Source organism: Mustela nigripes, chromosome 3, assembly GCF_022355385.1.
Source record: "Mustela nigripes isolate SB6536 chromosome 3, MUSNIG.SB6536, whole genome shotgun sequence".
NCBI classification, from domain to species: Eukaryota; Metazoa; Chordata; class Mammalia; order Carnivora; family Mustelidae; genus Mustela; species Mustela nigripes.
Genome location: NC_081559.1, coordinates 75839148 through 75856408, shown reverse-complemented (window position 1 = coordinate 75856408; position 17261 = coordinate 75839148). Strand labels below are relative to the sequence as shown.

The 17261-nt window shown below is 36.8% G+C and overlaps 1 protein-coding gene across 1 annotated transcript in view; it reads right to left on the bottom strand.

Moving 5' to 3' along the window:
* The window catches only part of ITGA4 (integrin subunit alpha 4), a 77464-nt gene that overhangs the window by 50185 nt on the left and 10018 nt on the right, over window positions 1–17261 (bottom strand). The window contains exons 3-9 of the mRNA XM_059394280.1: window positions 8497–8603; window positions 8273–8402; window positions 6467–6534; window positions 4949–5078; window positions 3349–3434; window positions 2614–2676; window positions 2383–2520 (exon numbers count right to left, since the gene is read on the bottom strand). Coding sequence (XP_059250263.1) covers window positions 2383–2520; window positions 2614–2676; window positions 3349–3434; window positions 4949–5078; window positions 6467–6534; window positions 8273–8402; window positions 8497–8603 — 722 coding nt within the window. The remainder of the gene's footprint in view (window positions 1–2382; window positions 2521–2613; window positions 2677–3348; window positions 3435–4948; window positions 5079–6466; window positions 6535–8272; window positions 8403–8496; window positions 8604–17261) is intronic.

Here is a 17261-nt window from a genome sequence, read left to right as displayed (position 1 = left end):
ACTACTCATCATAGAGGATCCTTTCCTCTTCTTAAACAAGTCTACTCAGCATTCCCGAATCACACTCAAGTTCTTCTGCTTGTGATTGTGAAACACCCTTCACCTTTTATTTTCCAACTACAAAACTCCTAAACTTGTCTTGTTCAAATAGTACTTGTCTGTGAATCCTTCTCAACCACAGTGAATTGCTGCTTCTGTTTTGTACATGCTACTAATGTGCTATTTACCATGTTGTATTCAATTCTTTACTCTCATGTTTAGGTCTTTTTCTCAACCTGAGGTCGTAGAGGTCAGGACTAAGATTATTCTCAGCTATTTTCATAGTATTTGTTCCATTTCAGATACCCACTAAGTGTTTATTTATTTCTTTTTAATGAATCATCTCTATAGACAGAATCATTGGCACCAGAAACAGTAAATGATTTTTATCAAGAAATAAGAGATAAGAGGGCTCGGCTCAAGGAAATGCCTAAATAAGGGAAAAGGGTGAAAGCGCTTCCAGGAGGATGAGAAGGTACAGACCTAAAGCAATGGAATGGCACTGGAGTTCCCAGGAAGAGGGTTTCAAGAAGGGGTGATCACTCCTCAAGTATTCTCCAGTCAGAGAACAGTGACCAAGAGTTCTTTGGGGGATGTCTGAGAGTTATTTTAATAGAAGTAGGTGGAAGCAAGATTCATTCAAGTATCATTCTCTCTTGAGCATTCAAAAACAATTACTGAGCACCCATTTCTCCACTACTCTTTGAAACCCTAAAGAAACAGCAGTAAACAAGATGGAAGATTCTTCTCCACACGGTGTCTATACTCCATTAGAAAAATAGACAATATCAAACCAGATGAATAAATAGGTAATATAATGCTAGGGAATGGTTAGTGCCATTTTAGAGAGTTAACAAATAGGAAGTTAGAAGGGAACAAAGGTCACCTATGTCAGAGGTGTTAAAAGCTAAAGTCAATTACGAAATTACCCTATGGTTCAACAGTGGTGGCTCAGGGTAGGCATGAGCAAAGAACAGGAGGGTAGCCTTAGGGGTAGGGCTCTTTACTTGTCCTTTAAACAAAAGAGATACACTTTAATCTGTCTTTTCTTGTTAGAATTGCAGAATTGCTTAGGATTTCGATGAGAAAAAAAAGATCATATGTCTCCCGATTTTAGGTATAGATGATAAATTATAACTAAGCTTTATGGAAACACTTTACAAAGAGAAGGAAAAGTATGCAGAATGAGGATATAGCTAATATAAGAAGACCATTTATGGATAGGGAAATGTGAAATGTCTATGTAAAAAAAAAAAAGTAAAGCTTAATATTGCTATTAAGGACATATGAATGATTGCTTTGTAAATGGTATGACTTTACTACTAAATTTAAGTTTAAACACAGTCTATAGAAATCCCAGTTCATATATAACTTTGCTGTTCTATATTTGGAACTTTGAAAATCTCAGTTTTATAAGACAGCATTTCTCTTTTGAATTGTACAATGTTTAGTCTGATGCTTAATATAGGAACTTATTAAATGCTCTAAACCCATTAAGATTACAAATACCTTCTTGAAACAGATTTTACTTTGTTGTATCCTGATTAAAAATCCTGTGCCTTAAGAAATGACCCAATTTTCTCACAAATCCCTTCTTACTCTTTAATTAAAGGAACAGACCAAGACAACCCCATTAGGGCCCTATCAATTCTTTGTTTTCATTTAATGCCAAGAAAGACTGACAAGATAAGGTCAGCCAAACTCTTTAAACTGAATTTTGAAGTGGTCAGTTTCCACTCCACAATATCCCCCATAATTTAAACCTCAACTGTAAGCGGTGATTATCTAGTTCTACAACTACTGTATTTACTTTGGAATAAACTATGCCCATTTTATATTCTTATTAGCAATATCATCTACAAAAATCGTGCAAACTAACATTTTATCAAAACACATCTTGTTTCTTACTGTTTTCAAGTCAATAAAAGCATTTTATACTTTATCTTCTTCTAGTAATATTTTTAATTAAAGACATTCACAACAGAACCAATAATAAATCCATATTTTGAGGGACATATGAAAATCATTCTTTCAAATTAGACTTGGACCATAATAAAGCTAGAAATTTCAACTATTTGAAGAAAACAAGAAATTTCAACTATTTGAAGGCCAAGATGTGAGTAGAAAAAATCAGAACAATTCATCTCCTGCTTCTGGAATATCAATAGCTTCCCATCCCCCAGCATTGTTACATTTTTAGAGCATTTAGTACAATACCAGAGTTTTTACTTTCATCAGTAAAATTAACCTAAGAATCTAGATGCAGAACTCTGGAAGAAGGAGAGCTTCAGTTTCTCTCATAATCCCATCAACAGCCTCCAGCTGGTGAATGATCAGACTCACCCAGCCAGAGTTGACATACACGAACACTCTGCCTTCCTCCCTGATGACGCTCTGCATGGGCGCTCCCACCAGTAGGTCTGAGAAGCCATCTGCGTTGAGGTCCACAGCACACACAGAAGCTCCAAAGTAAGAGCCAAGCTGCCCGAAAACAAAACCAGATCCAGTCACCAGGACAAAAAATGCAGGGTTATTCACAAAAGCCCTCAGTGATACTGAAGGTGGAGACGTTACCTTTTTTCCTTTCACTTCTTGTAAGATATTTAGTTGTTTTGCATCGATGCTGAATATGTATGCCTGCAATTGGGAAAGGAATTAGAAAAACTCAGACTGCTATCACATTACAAAAAAAATTCTTCAGGGGATCCAAACATCAATTTTCATAACGTGTTAACAGTTTAAATGGACTTCTGAAAATCCTTTTCAGAGGGATTCAAAAGGTTTAGGGGGAGCACATTCTCATCAACAGGACTTCCTTGCCAAACCGTCTTCTCCAAAAATGATGTTATCGATCCCCAAAGGCACAGCATGTGTTGTTTGCCTCACTTTTCAAAGTAAGGCTCAGAAAAGTTTGGTCATGTCTACACAATAACATAACAAAAACCAGAACCAGAAATAACATCTTCTTTTCTGGTCTTAACCCCAAAACATGCAGCTATCTCAATATCCCATCATCTATAAACATGTGAACCAGTTAATCCATTCCCTGGACACCTTGAGATCATTTTATTTCAGGGACAATTTACTCATAAGAAAGAAAAGCCTCATTTGACTTGTAGAATTTCTCCTTAAAGCTCTTCTAATAGATTTTTATCTGAAAGCAATTTCACCACGAAATGCAGAGCACAGCTCATCATGACTAGCTTTCACTTCTTACCATTTTGGCAGTTCCTCCTTTATTATCTCATCTCTCCAGCAATCCTGTTGAAACTTGGTGTAGAAATAAAGAAATAAAAATGTAATTCTTACTTTACCAATCTGTTCATGTTGAGGGGCTCCTCCAACTACTTCAGTTGTATGTGGACTCCGAAAATGACCAGCTCCTACTGAGTATCCTTCAAACAAGTGGAGAAAAGTAGGAAGAATTATCATTTGCAATGCGTAAACTACATCATCACAAATCCATTCATAGGAGTAATTGAGACTGAACTCCAAATGACTAAACAGTTTTAAGAATATTTAGCTTAGCAATATTCAAAACTGGTCATTTAGTCTATGCTTTAAGCAATTATTATGTGTTATGAAACTAGGCTCATGGCTTACATGTCCAAGACCTAGAAATTAAAGACAGCACTTTTACATTTGGTTAGTGTCTATGTAGTGCCAAGAAATGCTAGCTTCTAGGATTACAACCCAAATATTTTGGGTATCTAAAATAGAACATTTTAAACTCTAAGCAAAAGAACTTCCTAAATTTCAACTTTTTCTCCATGAAATCTTATTGTAACAAAACTGTATTATGACACAAAAGGTAAAATATTTTATTATATGACAAAAGGCATAATACCAAGTCACTTTTTTTTTTTTTTTTTTTTTTTTTTTAAGATTTGAGAGAGCAAGCATGCACAGGAGCAGGAGGAGGGGCAGAGAGAGAGGGAGAGATATCCTAAAGCAGACTCCCTATTGAGTGCAGAGCCCAAAGTGGGGCTTGATCCCAGGACACTGAGATCATGACCTGAGCTGAAACTAAGAGTTGGATGCTTAGCTGATTCAGCCACTCAGACACCCCCAAATTACATTTCTTATAACACTTCCAGATAGCCCTCAACCATAAACAAGTAAATGTTGAATTATAAATGAATTCCCTCTGTTTGGAAATGAATCCTTACTGTATGAATGGGAAAAATACTGCTTTTTCTTATTGTAATCATTTCTGGGTATAGGCTGCTTACATTCAAAGCAAGTCACTTAAATCTGTATTTCCTAAGAAGCTATAGGAAAAACATCCCTTTCACTGTAACAGAGGAATTAATTAAACCAGGAAAAGTTTGCATTTCTATAGAAATATAGACTCTAAAGTGTCCTATTGCATAGGAGGAGGAGGAAATGGAAGGGGAGGAGGAGGAAGAGGAGGGAAAGAAGATAAGAATAAACTCTGGGAAATATTCTAAGAACTTATGAGGCGAAGGTCAATGAGCTGTTTTTAGATCCGCATGCTTCATAATGTTACCCATTGTCTAGAATGCTGTCGACAGCCCAAATGACTTTCACTTGGCCCTTTAAGAAACTACACTTACTCATACATGATTAAATGAATGCGGAGTGCTTACACAAGTTCCTGGGATATGGTAAGCACTCAACAGATGCAACCTTTACAGTAACAAGTTGACTGCATAAAGATACAAGCTTGCAAGAGTAAACTAAAGCAGGAATTCTAGTCTAACTATATAGTAATGATTGTAATTTAAATATGTAAAGTATTAAGTTTCATAGATTATATCCTTAAAGCAATAGTTACTGAACTTTTTAATTGCTACTGGCTAGTTTGATCTTTTGAAGAGATTAGTAATCACAAGGGAAACATATCTGTAAGACTGAGATGATTAGAGTTTGTCAATTTTTACAGTACCTAAGTAACTTCCAAATTTAACTTGATTATTTGTGTCTAAAAAAGCCTTGTATTTATTTGTAGTTATATTGTAGACAAAAAGAGAGCCGGTCCAATAAGATGATCCTGGGGCTCCCATCACAATTAAGTCCTGTAAGACAAAAACAAAAAACAAAAAATAAAAAACAATTTATTACCAACTCAAAGTTTAATCCACCCCAAACCTCCTCCAGATATACAGTTTAAGTAAATAATGATGAGAATCTTTTTATAATACATTTTTAAAATCTGAAATTTGATGAATTTAAAAACATATCTGAAAAAAGCCAAAAGAAGTCAGTTAACATATTTTTGCCTGTTACAAGCACAATTTCAGAAAAGAAACTCTCACTTCAGTCACTTAGCAGTGGACTTTAAAATTGAAGCAAGAATCATGGAATACTAGACTAAGCTTCTAGGAGACAGGCAGTGTGGTTTCTGTTAAAGTGAACGGTATCTGGGTAATTCATTAGTGTTTATTATGGAGAGAATCACATGTTGCCAAAGAGTAAAACGTGGACTTAATTTATTCCTATTTGCAAAGAGCCATTGACATTTTCTTAACAATATTAGCTTAGAAAAAAAGAAATCCAGTGGAATTTGGGGGCATATTAGGTGATAAATCCAAATTTAGGAAAAGGAAACAAAAGGAAAGTTAGAATGAACAGATATATTCAGTGAAATATTAAAGCTTTTAGCAACCAAACGTATTTAACCTATTTCTACCTTTCCAAAACAATACTGAACTCTTATAAAGGTCAATTTAAATATAAAGTCTTTTTTTAAAAAAAAAACATAGTAAATAATATTTATAGAAATTGTTGACCCAAGGCTTGATACAGCTTGACCACAGATTCAGAAAACAGTCATAAATTCTTAATGGGTTTTGAAGGAAAACTGGGAGATTTGGGGGTTGGATACAACTATGATATTTGATTGTATATCCTTGAGTGTTAGAGAAAAAAAACAGAGCTTGTGAACATGTCTAACTTAAGACAATAAATTTTTAAATCTCTTATTTCTAATAATTTAAATGAAAGATGTTGATTCATATGCTTTTCTCCCTCAACTAGTAATTAAAAGTAACATATCTGGATGGAAATTTTAAACATCTATGTTAAAGCAAATAACAATAGCTACTTTTGATTCCCATCAAATGATGAGCACTGGGTGTTATATGCAACTAATGAATCATCGAACACCACATCAAAACCCAATGATGTACTTACACGTGGGCTAATTGAACATAATAAAAACAATTCTTGATGCAAGTAGTATTCTTTAGTGTAGACTTTTAGTTGGTCTTACATGATACAGTCATCTTAAATATTAACCTTTTTTCAAACTATATGTGGAATACTGAGTAGTAAAAATTAAGTTGTAATACATTCAATTTTAAGAGACAGTTTTTATTAACTGTAAAGCATAATATCACAGTCTCAATCTTAAGAATCAAAATCCAATATGTAAACATTTAAAGGCTGTTTTTTGGACTGTTACCTCTGTGTAAAAACTAGATATTCCAGCTTGACACGATGCAAAATTTTCTCCAAATTTTTTCACATAATCTAAAATGAAGTAGAAAAACAACTCAGGGTTTCATTGAAAAAAAAAATAGGTAAAATTTGCATAATTTTGTTAATCTTCCAAATCCTTACAAATAGACCTTTTAAGGTCTATATTTTATACTATCTCATCTTTAAAATCATCACTTTGATAAAATGTAATATCACAAATCTTTCATATTAATCCGCAAAGATATCCTTCCAAAACAGCAATAAAAAGATGGACCTCAACCTCTTTTTCATGGGAGGAACATGCAGCATACACTCAAAACCACTGTCAAGTGCATATCTAAGATAGATGTAGGACTTGTAGCTCCCCGTCCAGGTTTGCATTTAAAATAGGCTTCCTAAATTGTGCCCAGCTGAATGTAAGAGGGAGTTAAGATCTGCATGGAGATGGAGGGTCTCATTCTACAAAGCCTTCATGCACCGGATGCTTTTGGAACTTACTAGGAAGACAAAACCCTGCTTCTCCTAAAGAACTGACCTAAGCAAACTCTATAAAAATAAGAATCAGGACCACATGTTTGTTTTGGCTTTGCTAACCAGAAAAACTAAGTAAATTGTTAAGTCATTTGTAAATACTAGTCCTGGCCATGATTTTTCACTCCTTTTAGATCCCCCCCCCCTTTTTTTAAATACATTTCCCAATTGTTTTAGGTACTATAAGTTTACTCCATATTGAATTATTTGTAGAATGTGGCTGGGGGTATATGAATAAAAAAACTCTACTCTGAAAATGTTTTAAAGTATAAACTATAAACCATTAAGAAAAAGAGAATGAAAATACACAGAACACTAGACTGAGTTTTATTTCAATTAATAATTTAAAAATTCACCTTTTGTATTCTTAACACTCAAAGGCAAATTAGAAATATTATATGAGCTTTTCTTAGACATCACACACCACAGAGGACGCCCCCCCATATGAATTCGCACACATGGTCAAAACTTTGTCAAATAATAGAAATATTCTTTGAATACTGTAGTAATCATCTTGGTTAGAAAAAAGTAGAAAATGGAATATATACATATTTAATTCTGAGTTCTCCAAAGACATATTTTTAGAATTTTAGTTCTGCTACAGATTTGTTTTTAATGCTCTGTTGACATTCACCCCTAATTTTTCCCACTTTAACTGCTTATGTCCTAGCTCTCTGCATGTACTACTATTACTTATGGCCTAGAATGTTCACGGGAAATCTTTTCAAACTTAAGATACCAATTCCTTATCAAGGAATGCATGCGAATTAAAAAAAAAAAAAGGCACAGTGAATGGGAAAGATTTGCTTACACTTATATTGAATCTTTGAATATTCTTGGAAGCTAAAGATAAAGCAAAAAATCTAAATAGGTCTCAGCGTTCTTGTCAGACTTTATAATCTCAAATTTTCAATCATAATTTCATGACTTTAAGTGTCTGGTATATGATGAGCATTAGACTTTTACAGAATTAAAAATATATTTAATGTAAAAGTGGATAATTATCAACTATATTCTAGAATTATTCAAATGTAATTGGACAAATTTCTATTCCTAAAAACACAAAGCACTTTTTTTTGCAGCTACTATAGCAATTGAGTAAAAAAAAAAAAAAATACTCGAGTAGTTAAAAAAGAATACAGCTATTTTAAAGGTCTATCCCCCATCCTCTGTACATGCAAAATTGAAAATTAAAAAAAAAAAATAAAGGCATTCACTTGTTTCTCTTGATCCAGTTAAAATAAAAATGATTCCTTACCTTGATAGCATGGAGCTATTCTTTTACTTAGTTCTGTCCGTAAATCAGAGGGCATTCCATAGCAAACACCCGTAGGGAGCTTATTTTCATTCTTTATATAAAATATATTTTTCCATCTATGCCCACAAGTCTAAATAAAACAAAAGTAGACCAAATGATGTGAACATCACACCCAGAATATCTGAATCGACAGTGTTACCAGTGGACAAACCCTAATAACCTACCACGAGGGATCCATTTTCTCCCGGCTGTCTGGAAAGCGTGACCCCCAACCACTGATTGTCTCTTTCTTCCAGACAAGTCTTTCCACAAGGTTCTCCATTAGGGCTACCTACAGCATTTGAAGATACATTGTATCATTAGTTATCTTGAAACCATGTTATTCTAAGACAGCAGAGATAATAAACATGCTTATCCCCAAGTTTTCTCCTTCAGTCATGTACAAGATGCCCTTGATGCCGCCTTCTCTGTCACCTTTTACTTGGCGCACAGGATGGGGGTAAGGGTGAGTTATGCAGGGCAACAGGACGGTTCTCACATCTGGTGTTTTGTGTTTGTAGAAATGACCTCTAGCAGGTAACATCCTGGGGAGATGGGTGACCAACATGACTGGGGGGGGTGGTTAGGGGAAGGAGGTGGTGAGAGACCAGTTTAACCTAACACGGGCTGTGCAGAAGCAGCTGCAGTGTCCTCTGCGGCAAAGAAATTGCACCTTTGTTTTGATCATGTGTCTAGCATTACAGGCAATATTGCCTGAGCACTTTTAAAGACATTTCTTGGGTTGAGACTTTAGGGGGAAAATGAGAACAATATGGCCCCCAGTGCTTAAGTCTCAGTTTATAGAAGCTGGAAGGTGATAACAAGCACAGGGAAAGTCGCTGTGTCTAAGCAGCATATTAATAATCCCTAGCATTTAAGACAAACTGCCCTATGGTTTACATTTAGTTTATGATGACTATATTGAACAAAATAAAAAAGACCTGAAAAAACAGATTATTTTAGTAGTAAATAAAACACACCAGAAGGCATTTTGGCAAATACAAAGAGCCAAAAAGCCAAAGGTCAATATTCCTGCTGGGCAACAGAGCGCTTCTAAACTGTACCAGGAAAAGTGATCTTTCCAAAGGTAATTTTTTTTTCTTTTGCTAGAGCGACTTCTTTGCTTTCTAGCTGGGATCCCATTAACGTGATTTTTAAAAAGGGATTTGGGGGGAGAGTAAGATGTAGTACCCTCAGAATCCTTTTTTGCTGACTTCATTCCCACCCCCTTCAATTGCCCTGGGACAGTTCCCTTCCACCTGAGCTTAATTCCAAAGGGAACTGCATTTGCATCAGGCTGCCTGGCTAAGGGTGCGGAACTCGGGTTCCTTTACTTAATTTTGAACACCAGTCACTGGTACCATGGTATCATACATTTATAGTGACCATTCTCTAAATCATTTGGCACACTGTCTCCTAGAACCCTGATCTCTAGATAAAGCTTCCTGGGCAAACTCCTCATTTACACCTATGTACATAAGGCTGGTATTTTGCAAGTTACGTTAGTTGCAGTAAAGGTCCTAGAGACATGTAGTTTTTCCAGGAGGAATTTTGTTTTCCAGGAAGAATAGAAAGATGTTTGTGTATACATTTTTTTTATCCAAAATGTTGTTTAGGACAAACAGCAAAACGCGTCAATGCAGCTGAACTGAACAAAGTTTCCTGGTGTCTTCCCTGAAGATTCTGACTCAGTAGGTCCAGGTGAGGCCCAGACTACCCCCCCAGGTGATCCTCAGGGTCTGGGACCTTATTACAATAGAACCTGCATACATTTTTTCTGGCCGGATTTCTTATAGAATAGGGACTACTTCCGCCGATTGGTAGCAGCTGGCGGGAGCACTGGACTTGAGAACAAGGAAGAAGAGCTCTGAAAAACAGAATGCTGGGGTTGATAAGCAATGTCAGCCTGGCATGAAAAGGGAGTTCGCTACAGCCCAAACCTTGAGAAAAGGTGGTCCAGATGGAAACATAAGGCTTCTTTGTTAAAATTAACAAAGGGGGCGCCTGGGTGGCTCAGTGGGTTATGCAGCTGCCTTCAGCTCGGGTTATGATCTCAGAGTCTTCCGATCAAGTCCTGTGCTGGGCTCCAGTTCAGCAGGGAGCCCGCTTCTCCCTCTCCCTGCCTCTCCCCCTGCTTGTGCTCTCTCCCTCCTTCTCTCAGATAAATAATCTTTTAAAAAAATTACAGAAAGGGAAAAAAGAAAGGAAGAAAGAGAGCAAAGGAGGGGATAAAGACAACTCTGAGTGCTGGGTGGGGAAGGTCTGTGGTTCATGATGCCAACACAATGGAAGGAAAGTGAAAAGTGACATACACAAAACTTTAACTTTCACTGTGATGCCATGTTCGGTTTGGACTTTTCACCGAGACTGCCAGTTATTTAAACTTTTTTTTTACTAATGTCAAAATGGATAAATGGTAGACTGTCTACCCAAAGGTGAAATTCCTGTTACTTATCACAACAGACACTTCAGTAAAATATCTTCCCGGAAAATACCAAAGTCCTTCTAAAATTACTGTCCCTTGGTTAACTAAGGCAGCTGAGCAAGAGGAAAATTAAGGTTAAGAGAAAAAGGAGGTCAAAAACAACATCTCAGTGCTCCTCAAATGTGGCATATTTCATGGGCACTTTCATCACGATTACACCATCAATTATACCCAATATTTAGAAACAAATTTACTGTTCCAGAGACGCCATCCTGGAGTTCAAATAAACACAGAGCCACAAAAGATCACGTAAACTGCTTGATGAAAAGGGCCAAAGAGTTCTATAGGTCAATTGTTAGTACCTGTTTCCTAACTCAGCTCTTTCAGCTGTAAATTTTACAATGATAACCACAGAAACTATGGTGTTAAGCAGTTTTCTGGGTCCGTACATGATTCCATAGCACATCAGGCCTACCAAGTGACACCAGGGAATCTTCATTGCTCAGAGTCTCATACAGGAGAACCAAACCACTCATGTTCCTACTTTCTCAAGGTCACTTCGCTCTAGCGTTTTTCTCTCCGTGTCTGTGTCTGCAAAGCTCTCGGACCTCTGGGTCATACACCAATCACCCCCTCCCTCCCCACCAGCTGCTGCTCAGGCCTTGGACCTGAATGACATTGTCCAGTTTCCTGGTTCTTCAGCTTACCGATCATGGGACTTTGCCTCCTCAGGGATGGAACCAATTCCTATAATAAATCTCCGATCTATCTACCCAGCTACCACCTACCGACCCTACTGGCTCTGTTTCTCTGGTGACGGCGAACACGACTACATTCCTTTCCTTGCAATGATCCTACTTCTAGGACTTAATAATAACCTAATTCATCATGGCTAGTACCCCATCTTGTTCACCCTTATGCCCCCTCAACACACAGCCCAGAAATGTGTGCTGATAATGGGGTAAGTTAAAAAACAGCTCCACGCTTCAACTGTGGTTTGACTAAGTTTCTTCTATTGTGCTTTTGTATCCTAAGATGTGCACAAAAGGAAGAATGCATGGGCATGAAGAAATTTCACAAAGTCATGAAACAATTATTCTCCCACATAAGGAATAAAAACTAATTCTGATAAGGGCTCAAACACACACGTTCATAGGGGTTTCTCCTGCCCACTGCCTGACGTGCTGTTGCTGCAGAGGCAGCACTCAATAGAGACGGTAATACCCCGATACTTTCAGCTCTGATCCAAACAGGATTAGTTCAAAGAACGGCCTAGTAGTCACTCACCACTGCCGTTCTGGGGCTTTACTTAATTTCAAGGAACTTTTTAGCCTTTTCTTCTGTAGTGCTCGCAGAATCCTGACAAAGAGGTAAAGCATCTGCATCATCAGCTCCTGCTCAGGGCCGTCTTCCGAACTTTCCCTTAACCTTGTTTGCCCGAGGTCACTCCTCTAGAACGTGGTTCTCAGCCGCAACTGGACATTAGGATCACCTGGGGGGAGTTTAGAACGAGTACCGACACCTGGGCTCCACTTCTGGAGCCGCATATTTGATGCATCCGGATTAAGACCCAGACCTAAGAATTTTCTGAAAAGCTCCCCCGACAGGTGTCCATGTGCAACGGAACATGTGCTTTACAATGTAAAGGGTAATGCCTTCTCCTATATTACATCGTCTTTGACAACACTCCATTTTTAAAATAATTGTAATTTTTTTTGTCCTCCTTGGTTTCAGCTAGATATCAAAATAGGATATGAAATGTTGGGCAAACTTTCTTCATGTGGAAATACAGTATTTCTAATGTGGTCAGAAATGATTATTTTTAGAACTGTCATGAGAAAGTTAATTCTCTTGAATTTCCCTGACAGGACATCATAAATAAATTCAGATTATCTTTAAATTTTATCCAAATGTCACACTGAAATGATTTATAATCTGGTTTTCAATCCAGCTCCTACATTTCTAATCTAAACTCTTAGTAAATCAAATCAGCTTCATAATTGAAAAAGGACTTTACATGGTTTAACATAAAAGAGGTCAGCAGAAATTAACGTGATCATTTCCCACGCTTTTGTACAAGTAGAATGACTAATCTTAGCACAGCTGAATGCATTTTCCCAGTAGATATTAAAAATAAACCATATTCTTTATTTTAAAAATTACACCCACTTTTCATTTTCCTTTTTTAAAATTTCATTTTTATTTATTTATTTTATTTTTATTCCTTTTTTAAAAAATAAAAGATGTATGCTTTTTACTTCAGTTTTTTATTTCCATCTGTGGATTTTGTATCAGTCTGTACACATGTCTATAAATGTGAATGAGCAGTTCATTTTGTCAGGTGACTACAAAGGCTGCTAGTACAAAGTCAGTTTGGTCCATTCTTCTCCAACCCTTTCTTGATTGTTATACACATCACCAGTTTTAGTTTCATTGCTCCGAGTGATGCGATGTATATTTTGAGTGCCAAATATGACAGACACTACAGAAGACTAGCTGTTCACTCCTGAATGTCCCCTCCATGAGGGCAGATGGACTACTTTGTTGACTATAGCATGTCCACAGCACAGAATGGGACGTTATGTACAATAGGCAGGAACAAAATATAGAGAGGGATTCTCTAATCCATTGACCGTTACAAAAATCCTTTAGGAAGTTATGTCTGCGAACTTTTCACCAAATTCTCAGGGATTTAAGCTTTGGAGAGGTCTTCTTCCTTCACTTCTATTTGTCTCTGCTTCTCCAAAATATTATTCTCTTCAGTTTTAAGATAGTAACAGATGGTCTGAAGGGAAACAACATTTGCAGGTTTGAAGATCTTTACGGAGTGTGATCCGGGAGTAGGACAAATTAAGATGGAGGATCAGCTGGGGCCCGCAGGAGGTATCTACGTCAGAGGGTTCCTGTGAGCATCTTGAGGAGTAAATGAGATACCCGCGGAGTGCTTGGGCCAGAGCCTAGCAGAGGAAGCAGGCAAATGTTCGTCGATGTTGACATTATTATTATTTTAAGGATTAAGCTAAACATGATTAAACTGCACATATGGCATGTCATATATCCTCCTCCGTAAAATATTTGTGGCCCATCACTGCCAGGCCTCATCATTCATGTTTAAGTCTTTTAATTTTCACAGCAGCAGCAGGGGACTGTTATCAATTCCATTTTCTAGAGGAGACAATTAAATCTGAAGGAAGTAAAGTAACTTCCTTGAATCCGGGGGGCTGGTTAATGAAAAGGGTCAGAATAAGAAACCAAGAACTTGTCAGAAATCAAAGATCTCTGTTACTTCCTAATACTCTATTGCATATACAATAGGACTTTATTCATATCTCTATTTCAGAGATATGAATGAACTGACATCAATTTCACTTTCTAAGTCTTCTGTTTCACCGTCAAATGTGCACAATATCACAAATCTGCCCACAGGCTATTCAGTCAACTTCCTAGTGCTCAAGAAAGATGGCACTTATTGGGTCCCTCTCTTGCCCTGCCCTTTTCCTCAATTTAGATCGGTTCTTGGTATTTTGGCATTGCCACTGAGGAATGCCCATGGGGAAAGATCAGACTCCAAGTCCTTCTTCTTACAACTTGCTGACAGCTTGAGTGAAATATTTTGTGGGTGAAGGAGCCTGGGACTTTTGGATGCAATGACATGTTTGGTTTATCTGCCTGAGTCATGGGGCTGTGGGTTCCCCATCGGCTCAGACATTTGACTGGCATTCTCAGTCTGACTTTCTAGCTACTACAATAACATACACACTTATCTGATCTTTCAAAAACATGACGAAATTTTACGTTTCAGGAAAAGACCAATTCCTTTTTTTAAAGGTGAAGTTCTTTTCCATTGAAAGATGAGTCCTATATATCTCAATTTTTTCTTAAATAATTCTGAGACATGGATGAACACTGTTTTATTCTATGTTCTATAAAGAGTCACTTATTTAGGATATTTTTATTTGTAGAAACAATAATTACTGAGTACAAATAATTGTACAATTCCTTCCTCTATTTGAATTCAGAATATTAGAAAAACATATGAGATTAAAAGTGGAAATTCAATTTAACTGTGAAGATGATCAGATCTACCATTGCAGGGTTATGGGAATCATAGAAAATTTGCCCTGTGGCTACAAGACTTCCTGGCACCTAGTAGGTGTTCATTAAATGGGAAATGCCTCTGCTCCACAGCATCTCCACGTTGTGCTGACTTAGACTGTACCAGCAGAGGGCGCTCACGGCGCTGCGAGATTTAGCCAGCCAGCCTTCAGCTCTTCCAGCCAAGTGGCCCCTTCTTGTAGTTTTTCTTATCAAATTCTAATTACTATTAAGTCCATTATGTTCACTACATTAAATGATGTACTTTCCCCACATACGTAATAAAACACAGTGGTGATATTTTTGAAAGACAGCAGTGATGCTTATGATTTCAACAGCAGTAACAATAATTTTAGGTCATGAAAAGTAAAATGCCAAATTTTGGAGAAGACATGGGACGTGAGAATACTGAACTTACAGGACTGTTTCCTCCAGCTTCTCTGGAGTCAAGATATCAAAATAAGCACAAAAGAGTCAAAGATCAAAGTAAACATCAAAATTAGAAATTAGTCTCAAAGTATGTTCTTTCTAAAAAGACATGTATTTACATTTCATATTCTCAGCCTTCCTAGTCCAGATCTCATAATGGTTAGTAACCATGAGCAGTATAGGTGAGAAAGAGCTCAGAATCGTAGGCCTGAAAAGCTGGTGGTGTCAGTCCTCTGTTTCATTTTATTTAATATCCCTTTTTTAGTTTATACATTTTATTTATTTTACTTGATTATATTCAGAAAGAGTTCAACACAGAGGTAGATGTCCCCAAGCAGAAGAGCCAAGTTTTAGGGCTGCAATTTTATAAATCAGGGTTGATCCTCAGTCATCACTAGACTTCAAAATTCTAGAAAACCAGGTCACTTGTGAGCTTAATTCTAGGTTTAGGTTCTCCTCCCACAATAATAACTAATATTTATTACATGCTTCCTATGTACCCAAGCACACTTTTAATTCCATGTAAACATGAATAGTAACTCATTTAATTTTAATTACATTCCTATGAGCAGATATTATCATAATCCAAACTGCACAGATGGAGAAGCTGAAACAAAGGGTGGTTAAGCATCTTGCCCAAAGTTACACCTCTAATAAGTGGGGAAGGAAGGATTCAGGTAGATGCTGTCAACCACCACCCTATACTATGTCACAATGATGGCTATTAGTACTTTTTCCTGTGAGGCAAGGAAAGAATCCAAAGACTGATATTATTCATAAACCTATATAAACTCTATTTCTATAATAACCTACTCCATGACACTAATTTCCAATGTTAGAAAACAAGGAAGGAAAATTTTCTATTTCCATGGTTTTCAATTAATCTCTTAGACTTATAGATTAATTTGAAAAACTATCACTCATAGATGGATACCATTTTGGGTGTTTTTGAAACAAGAACAATACAAAAATGTAAACTGAAAAAAAAAAAAAACACCTCTAGGGAAACCTGCTCTCACTTAACAGTAGGTGGTCATTATTGAAGCACTGGGCTTGGTTTGGAAATTTACAAGCTAGGATGGAGGAGGTCAGGAAGATATGAGGTATGAAGTATATGAGAGAAATAAGAGTCAGTCCAGAATCCTATGGCATTATTAGGCTCAGACTGAGATGAGGAGTTATAGACGTCAGAGGACATGTCCCTGTCCAAAGTTTAAAGGATGGGATAATATGTTAGACAATGATTTGTAGACAAAATAATCATGCTCTAAAGAATACCAAAAAACTTTCACAAGTCAACAAGAATGGTATCAAGTGAGGTAAACCTAGAAAAATTTCACAAACATAGGGTATACTTTGAAAGAATCTTCAACATAAGGTGTAGTTTTGAAAGGACATGCCTAACCCATTTCACACAGTTTTTCCTATAAAAGAGATCTAAGTCTACATGCTATTTCTCTGGCACCCAAAGTGAGAATCATACCTGTAAACCAACAAGCCTCCCCTACATGCTATTTTCTGAACATATTTATTGTGAGTTAGAGACCTCCAAATAATTTATATGAAAAAGATTCCTTTTTTTGTTTTTAATTCTTGGGGGCATCAGAACAAACACACTGCATTACTGAACACTTTAAGTCTACTTCCATGTTCTAATTTGATGTTTCCAGCTGTCTTAAATATTTTTAAAAATCCCCATTTTTAAAATTTTTTTAAAAATTTTAAATTTTTTAATTGTTTTATAAACATATAATGTATTATTAACCCCAGGGGTACAGGTCTGTGAGTCGCCAGGTTTACACACTTCACAGCACTCATCATAGCACATACCCTCCCCAATGTCCATAACCTGACCACCCTCTCTCTACCCTCCTCCCCTCAACCCCCCTCAGTTTGTTTTGTGACATTAAGAGTCTCTTATGGTTTGTCTCTCTCCCAATCCCATCTTGTTTCATTTATTCTTTTCCTACCCCCGCAACCTCCCCATGTTGCATCTCCACT